The 8,794-nt window shown below is 44.0% G+C and overlaps 1 protein-coding gene across 1 annotated transcript; it reads right to left on the bottom strand.

Annotated features, from left to right (window-relative positions):
* Positions 1-6,934: 6,934 nt before the first annotated feature.
* On the bottom strand, positions 6,935-8,002 carry LOC110701656. Its single transcript, XM_021879270.1, has 2 exons — positions 7,652-8,002; positions 6,935-7,492 (listed from the first exon to the last, which is right to left on the bottom strand). Exons 1-2 carry the CDS (start codon positions 8,000-8,002, stop codon positions 6,935-6,937), a joined length of 909 nt encoding a protein of 302 aa, XP_021734962.1.
* Positions 8,003-8,794: the final 792 nt, after the last annotated feature.

Genomic DNA, 8,794 nt, shown 5'->3' with positions numbered 1-8,794 from the left:
AGCTGGGAAAGCTAACTCCAAATTGGGAAGGCCCCTACCGGATCTATGAAGAAGTAAGGGATGGCACCTACCGCCTGGAAACTCTAGAAGGTAGGCGCCTGCCTAGAACTTGGAATGTAGACAATCTAAAAAAGTACTACTTCTGAGAATGTAAACTTTTTGTAAACAGTGAGTCAATTAATGAAGATTCAGACTTTGTTTACAAAATTGAGTTATCGTTTGATTATCCATCCGGGTAATATCCAGGCGGATTCCCCATTTACCTAACTAAGTTAGACACTTAGTGAAGGTTACATTTGTTTATCTGCCTGGGTAATACTCGGATCTCTTGTTTACTTAAGTTTAATACTTTGTTTATTCAACTGCTTGACTATCCGCCTGGGTAATACTCAGACGGATTCTCTATTTATCTAACTAATTTTGATAGTATGATCAAATATTTGCGAGTCCGTCTGGGTAGTACCCAGACATACTCGTTTGCTTTAAAAACTAAGTTCAATACTTAGTGTAAATTCAATACTCTGACTAAAAATTAAGCGCAAAAACGTTTAGTTGCTATACAACCGGTCTCAAACAAGGCCAGAGGCTAAAATGGCCAAATGGTTGCTCATTTTATAAAATCTCCTGTCTCAACATGGACAAAGGCGTCCGGCGACACCCCTCCGGGTGCAATCGTCGAAGAGAACGGACTATTTGTCGGTTCTACCCATGCAGACAACAAAAATTGAACGACCAAATTGGTCAACTCATAGCCGTCTGACCAAAATAACCTAGGAAGAACGAATGTTTCCATATACCGGATGCCCATAGGCATTAGTCGATCATTGATAGAGATTCTTGGGTTATTTATTCCAAAGTTGCACTCACTTCCCCTATTGGGGCAAAGGATTGTGTAATGGCTACGCGTTAACCCCACACGGAATATAACCGTCTGGGTAAGAAGCTCAAAGCACCCGCTTTTATGGCCGGCTGTGCACTTGGTTTGGGGCAATCACCATTGTGATTGATTGGCCTAAAAACACTCCATACTTCTCCAAGTATCAAGTGTTTTCAAGCCAATCAATCAGCCTGACATAAAACCAACCACACAGCCGCCCAGGGGCAAGAGCACCCGGATTGCAAATTGCCGCATGCTTTTTTAAGTTAGGCCTACTATAGAATTGCAAACGGAGGAATAAAAATTCAAATCAAAAAACCTCAAGACATATATAAAATCCGACTGAGTCGGAATACTTCATTCATATAAAATGGCACAAAGGCCAGAATAATTGTTAACCGGACACACCCGGTGAAGTAAGAAAGTGGAAATGTTAATCCAACCCCATGGTTGGTAAAAAGATACAACTAAACACGGCATGCAAGCCGGTAAAAAACATGGGTGGCATTCTGCCGCAGAAAAGGGGGAGGACCGCCTATGGCTTAGGTAGGGTCTTCTCCGGCTGAGCTTGGCTGGCTTGGCCCTCTTGCTGATCATCTGCTTGCTCCTCATCATCATCAGAGACTTCATGTCCCTGCTCAGAAGCCTAGTCTTTGAAGCGAGGCGGTGGAGCATCACCTAGTTGCTGGGCATCATAAACCTCAGTGGCGTAATCATACCTCAGCTTATAGAGCTCAAAGTCTATTTTGGGGTAAAGGAGGCCCCATGTGATCTTCAGTCGGGCCAAGTTGTCCCGCTCATTCTCCTCGGTCAGCCGGGTTTGCCCCTTGGCCAGCTCATCCGCCTGCTTGTTGCGCAGGGTCATGAGCTCGAGCCTCAGGCGGTCATTGTCAGTCTGGAGTTGGGCATTCTCTTTGTCAACATCCTCTAATGCCTTGAGATCAGACTTGGCATCCTTCAGCTGCTTGTCAAGGTCATCAGCCCGGCTGTTAGCTTCATCGTTTGTAGCCGTTAAACTTCGGATCAGCTCCTCCTGTTTCAACTCTACTACTTTAATATTTAAATTACACATATAATCAGAATGTTCAGCAAAGTTGAGGTTTTCTAGGGCCCTCCATTTGGCGTCATTTACCTCTTCCTGTTTCCGCCTAAAGGGGCCCCGGAGACTGTCCACTTTCACCATGGCTTGAATCAATAACAGCCGGTTTATGAGTAAGTCCGGATAAAGATTAAAGACATCAAGATAGAGGAATCATGTACCTCAGCAAGAGAGCCCATTATTCAGTCGAAGTCCACGACCTGCAGATCAGGTATGGAAGCCTTCTCAAACCGGGTGAGGGTCCTTACCATCCGCTTCGCGAAGCCGGCGAGATCCGGCGGGTTAGGAAGCAGATCTGCATCAAAAGTAGTTCTTTCTGAGATAGAAGCAGCGTAGTTAGCATTCATTCGTTGCCGGCTGCTGACTGACCCTTTTGAAAAATCAACCTTGGTCTTGACTCTCATAAAATCAAGTGGCCAAGGTATCTCAGTTTGTTCCTTACCGTGAATTTCCGGTTGGGTCTCCGGATTGTTCTCCTCCCCAGTGGTTGCCGCACTGCTTGCAACCTTGGGTGTCTTGCCACCCTTCGAGGCCGTAGAGGCTTCCGGTGCTTTCTGTTGTTCTGAGCTTTCACTCAGTTTCTTCAGAACAGCACGGGACTTGCCCCTGTCGTTGGACGTCCAGATTGGGCAGAGTTTTGTTTTAGGAGGGGTCCTTTCTTGCGGCTTTGGCAGCCGGAGTCTTTTCCAGACCATCTCCTTGCCTTTTGAGAAGCTTGGAGAATGACCGAGGGATTCTCTTTGCGGACTCCTGAGAAAGAAGCAAATATGAGTATACCCAACCGGTATATATATAAAAAAAATGCCAATATTAAGTCAGGCGGTCTTACCCTGCCTTTCTTGTTGTCCTTCGCCTCGACGGCTGCCTTTTTGGCAAGAGGCGCCTCCTTGCGCAATTGCGTAGCCGATTTAACAAGAGTCTTGTCCTGGTCAACCATCTTCAGGGCTTCTTCTGCAATAACAAGAATTTCAAGTTAGAAAGAATTAAAGCAAGTTTGCAATAAAAAGAAAATAACAATTGTTCCGGGTGTGAAGTATTCTACCCTTAGGAAACATTGTGCTCAGTCCGCAGGTGGACAAAAAGCATTCATCTTTGAAGAATTCCGGGTGGGGGATCCAGTTCTTAGGAACAATAATGTGAGTCTCATCCCCCATGGGCTCAGTTGTAGTTTCAAAAAATCCCGGCTCCATGATCTGCTCCTGGGCTTTAGTAGATAGTTCTGGGAGAGGGCATTTGCGTCCAAGAAGAGCCGGCTCAGTGTTGTACCGGCGCAATGTCTGGTTGTGTCTTAGGGTGGGGGAGGAAATCAAATAAAACTTGTCCTTCCACCCGGACCATTGGGACACTTTATCCAAAGTCATTAAGTGTTGGGGCAAGGTAGTCAGAGTATACCATGCCCCATGGCTGCCTGGAGCCTTGCCCAAATAGTGCGTGTGAGCGAAGGCAGAGAAGCTAGGGTTCAAGTTTTGGAACTCACAAGCGGCAATGTAACTTTAAATGTTCACCCAAGAGTTTGGGGTGAGCTGCCAAACCCCCAGATCGTACCCCTTTAGGATTTTCCTAATCCCGGGGTGGAGGGGAAACCGGAGGCCGGCTTCTATTACCGCCTCATAGCAGATGAAGTAGTCATCTACATGATCAATGTCGTCCCCCCAGGCCATTACAGCATCAGCCGGAGGGACAATAACTTCCCATCCCCTTCCAAAGGGATGTTTCTCCTTAAAAGCCCTGAACCCGCTGTTAAGAAGGGCAATGTTGCTCGGCAGCATCCGGGTTCTCTTTGGGTTGGGGTTGTCAGCTACTTTTGGTGGCTGCTGATAGTCAGCCGCAAAATCCCCCTAGTCAGAGCCGGAAGATTCTTCTCTTAATCCCTGGGCGGCCTCAGCATCGCCGGCTTCATTGGAGGAGGCGGCTCCCTCGCCGTCCACCTGTCTCACCCCAAAGCTCCCGGATGTAGAAGGAGCCTCTTCGTCGGATCCACTCTCCTCCAAATCCCTCGGATCCCCATCCGGGAAAACCTCATCGGCAGGCACTCTCATGGTGCGCCGGCTCTTAGACCGCCTGGCCATTTGTTTCCTTGAGGCCATTGTGTCCTGCACAGACACAGAGAGGGAGGAATTCGGAGATGAGCATATTGGTTCCGACAGTCCAGAAGAGGCACCCCCTATTCTAGACTCAGCCGTTCCTGGGGATCGGCTGAGTGTCCTAGGCAGTGCCGAGTGGGTGGATTGGGAACTCATTTATGTTCTATTAAGAAAGCCGGGTATACAGGCGAAAAATGGTATGCAAATTAAAAGGGAGAAAAGCTAAAATGGTACAGGCGGTTACCTTGCTTTAACTCTGGAACATCTTAAAACCGCTACAGCCGGTGAGCCGGGTGATGAACTACTAAGTACTCGGAAGCTTGAAACTCGCTGATTATGCAGGCGAGAGCAGGGAAAAATCTCTCTAGAATCTCTCTTTTTCTCTCTCTAAAAAGTCAATGTAAATGTAAAGTGTGAAAAGGAGGGGAGGTAACTTTCTATTTATAAAAAGTAAAAGTGGGGGGAAAATTTTGATTTGAAATTCAAAATTTTACCTCGTTACTGTTCACCTATGAGAGGTGGACACGTGTCACAGGCCCCACGTGACATGCACGTGCGACCTGTGAGGGGCAAATGTTTAGGGTATTTTTACCCTAGACAAGTGGACCAATGAGAGGTCGCCACGTGTCGAGCTTAGGATGGCCCATGTGGCTCAACATCCTCTTGACACTTGGCGCCCTCAGATATGTTTCCAAAATGGCGGCCTTCAAAGGCCCAGATTCCTAAGCACGCCGTAAAACGGCGCAGCCCACTAAAATCTAGGTCAAGTGACCTAGGTAGGGGCGCATTTTCCAACGACCCTATAAATAGGGAGATATTTCCCCACTTTGGGGGACAGATTGAATCTTTAATTACACCCTTATTCTCTTACATCAGAGAAAGACCTAAGCTTGGAACCCGAGCAGATACCCACCTAAATTTTCGTTTTCTCTATTCCGTTTCAAGTTACTGACTTGTGCGTCGGAGGCGGAGCACCACCCAACCGGTGTCTCCGTTTGTTTTGCAGGTACAGCTCACTGCGGATCAGTATTCGTGTTGTAACTCTCCCAAGGACAAAAACACCCAAAACAATTATTACTTATCGGAAGCGGCCTCCCCCCAGGCATTCCGATCACTTGACCTTACTGAATATATTAGCTTTCTAATAATTCTGAACTCGCTATCAGAATAATACACTTGTTCGAAGGACACCATTTCTTTCAAAGGCCGCACGAATAATCGACGCCGCCTTAGAATATTGAGGACTATATGAGTCCTCGATAGAAATATGCCTTCACCAATTGAATACACTATAATTGTTATCACGTTGCACTGCATCAAATACCGCATACACAAGTGGGACATCCTCACTAGGTGTTGGAAACTTGAAAACCTCATTAAGATAGGAGAGAGGCACCGAATGATCATTGTTAAAAACTTGAAAAGAAATTCTTCTAGAAGTTTCACCTTCAAAATCCTCCTCAAGGACCTAAGTGAAGAGAGGAATTTGAAAGTAATCCGAGAGTAAGTAGGAGCATGAAGGCTTAGGAATTCCACTAACCCCAAGTTTCGAGCCAAAAATCTCACATCATCGTCGATACCAAACAAAGTAGTCGCCGACGAATCATATAATCTAGTAGAAAAGAGTGTCTGAGTTGAAAGCTTGGCAAATCTCTCCCAATGTTGTTCCTTTGTGAACTCAATTCCATAAGTCTCTGAAATGTGGGAAGGAGGAGGAACCACCTCCCTATAGGTAGAGCATTTAGCTCTCTTAGCTCGACGAAGAGGAACAATTCTACACACATAATTGAAAAATGCTCTAGTGAGTAAAGACTATGATTCACAAGTATGCATCTTGAGCAACAACACTCGACACCATCATCAAAAATAAACTATGCACACTAACATTCCCATATCAATATAGTCAAACTATAATTCTAAAAAAGGTGGTGCCAAAATTATAGTATGGTCAAGCAAAATTATAGTAGGCAATACGCATACAAATTTGACGCTAAAACCCAATGAATCTACACACTCATAAACAACCAAGGTAGAAAATTTATCATAAGTATCAATAGAAATGAAGAAATCATACCTTAGATTGATGAGAGTATACAAAGAAAAGGAACACAAAGCACTAGCAAACACAATCATGGCAAATTCCAAGCAACAAACCCCAAATTAAAGGGGTACCCAAAAATCCCAACTTTATGAAAGAGAAAATCACAATGAAAGTGTTAGAGTAGGGATTAAGAGTAGTAAGCAACTAGATGAAGTGAAAAATGGTGAAATTTCAGTAGTAAAATAATGAAAGAAAATGTGGATGAGGCTTGAACTATAACCTAGTAAATATGAAATGAAAATAAGAGAGAGAGAAAAAGAGAGAAGGTTGGTGCGTTTAAGGGGCATCAGCAGGGGGTGTGCGACCGCGCCACAAGACTGCATGCCCGCGCCATAGGGTCGCGTGGCCGCGCCTTAGTCTCGCGCGCCCGCGGCTTTCTAGGTATGCCATCATCCGAATCCCTTCTCGTGAGCACATCGGTGAGTACATGGGAAATGATCATGGTAAAGGTTGAGGCAAGAAGTTTCTAAACCCCAAGAATGCGGGTTCAACACAAGATTTTTATGAGCCCACCATTTGAACCCACCAAACTTCAACTTTTAGGCATACTTCCAATTCACCAACTTGAGCACTCTCTCTTCAAAATAGGCACCAAAATTTTTGGAAATCCAATCAAAACCACCTAAAAACACAATTAAGAAAAGAAATCAAAAAAGAATAGAAACAACAAAAAGAAAACGAAAAATCAAGAAAAATAGAGAAAATGGTTAGAAACTCGGGTTGCTTCCCGAAAAGCGCTTGTTTAAAGTCATTAGCTTGACATTCTCCACCCTTCAAGGTGGATCAAAGAGATTCATATCATGAACAACCCCCACAAAAACTCCATCATAGTAGCGCTTGAGCCTATGACCATTGACTTTGAAAGTTCTTGAAAAATCCAAAGGAGATATTTCAACCGCACCATTAGGAAAGACCTCTTGAACAACAAAAGGACCATTCCAACGAGACTTTAGCTTCCCGGGAAATAATTTCATCCTATAATTGTAAAGGAGGACCTTGTCACAAACATTGAACTCCTTCTTCACAATTAACTTATCATGCACTTCCTTAGTGCGAGTTTTGTACATGCTTGCACAATCATAAGCATCCAATCGAAGTTCTTCCAACTCATGGAGATCAAGCCAACGTTGCTCACCCGCACTTGCCAAATCGAAATTGATTTTCTTTATAGCCCAATGAGTACGATGCTCAAGTTCTACCGGAAGATGACAAGACTTCCCATAAACCAAGAGGTAAAGAATAGTGCCAATAGGAGTTTTAAAAGTCGTTCTATATGCCCACAAGGCATCATCTAGCTTATCCGACCAATCCTTCCTATTTCTTGCTACCGTCTTCTCAAGAATCAATTTGATTTGATGGTTAGACACTTTGACTTGCACAGTAGTTTGAGGGTGATAGGGGAGCCCGAAACGTTAATTAGCTCCATGCTTCTTCCACATCTTGCGGAAGGCGCTATGCACAAAATGAGATCCATTATCACTAATAATTGCCTTTGGGATGCCAAACTGTGGAAAGATTATTTTCTTGAACATCTTCATTGCTACCTTATGGTCATTTGTAGGTAAGGCAATAGCTTCCACCCAGTTTGACACATAATCAACAGCAACAAGGATATATTGATTCCCATATGAAGTAGGAAAAGGACCCATGAAGTCTATTCCCCATACATCAAAAATCTCCAACTCTAAAATGGGTTGTTGGGGAATTTCATTTCTCTTTGAAATGTTTCCGGTCCTTTGGCATTGGTCACAACTCTTGACAAACTCCCAAACATTGTTAAAGAGATTTGGCCACCATAGTCCGCATTGAAGCACCTTCGAAACCGTTTTTGAGACACCCATGTGACCTCCACTCGGATCCGAGTGACACATCTTCAACACACTAGGAAACTCTTCATTTGGAACACATCTCCTCAACAATCCATCAACACCCCTTTTGTACAAATCGGTTCATCCCAAACATAATTCCTAGCCTCTCTTTTGAGCTTCTTTCTTCGATTCTTGGAAAATGAAGGAGGAAATTCCCCTAAAGAAGGATAGTTCACCAAATCAGCAAACCTTGGGAATTCCTTCACATCTATAGCATACAAAGAATCATCTAACATTCTATCTTCAATGGGAAACCCATCATCTTGAACTTAAAAATCCTCAAGCCTAGATAGATGATCCGCTACCACATTCTCCGCTCCTTTCTTATCTCTAATCTCAAGGTCAATAGTTTGAAGCTGTAACACCCAACGAATTAGTCTTGGCTTTGATTCCTTCTTCCTAAAAAGGTATTTTAGGGCGGCATGATTGGTGAACACAATTGTTTTGGACCCCAACAAATAGCAACGAAATTTTTCAAAGGAATAAACAATAGCCAAGAACTCTTTCTCCATTGTAGTGTAATTCCGTTGAGCTCCATTTAGAGTCTTGGACATATAATAAATCACATGAAGTTTCGTATTAACTCTTTGACTTAGAACTCCTCCAACAGTCGTATCACTTGCATCACACATTAACTCAAATGGCAAATCCCATCTTGGAGCTTGAACAATTAGAGTGGAGATTAGAGCTTTCTTCAACTTATTGACTGCCTCCAAACACTTGCCATTGAATACAAACTCGACGTCCTTTTGAATAAGATCATTG

The sequence above is a fragment of the Chenopodium quinoa genome, unplaced genomic scaffold (genome assembly GCF_001683475.1).
Source record: "Chenopodium quinoa cultivar QQ74 unplaced genomic scaffold, ASM168347v1, whole genome shotgun sequence".
NCBI classification, from domain to species: domain Eukaryota; kingdom Viridiplantae; phylum Streptophyta; class Magnoliopsida; order Caryophyllales; family Amaranthaceae; genus Chenopodium; species Chenopodium quinoa.
The sequence above is the reverse complement of the archived record's forward strand: the minus strand, read 5'-3'. Positions and strand labels throughout refer to the sequence as shown.

Excerpts from the sequence above, each read along its gene's own strand:
- LOC110701656 (XM_021879270.1), bottom strand. The coding sequence starts at position 8,002 with ATGGGTGTCTCAAAAACGGTTTCGAAGGTGCTTCAATGCGGACTATGG. Across the intron at positions 7,493-7,651 it reads CACAGTTTGGCATCCCAAAG|ACGGTAGCAAGAAATAGGAA; the intron begins GCAATTATTAGT and ends ATTCTTGAGAAG.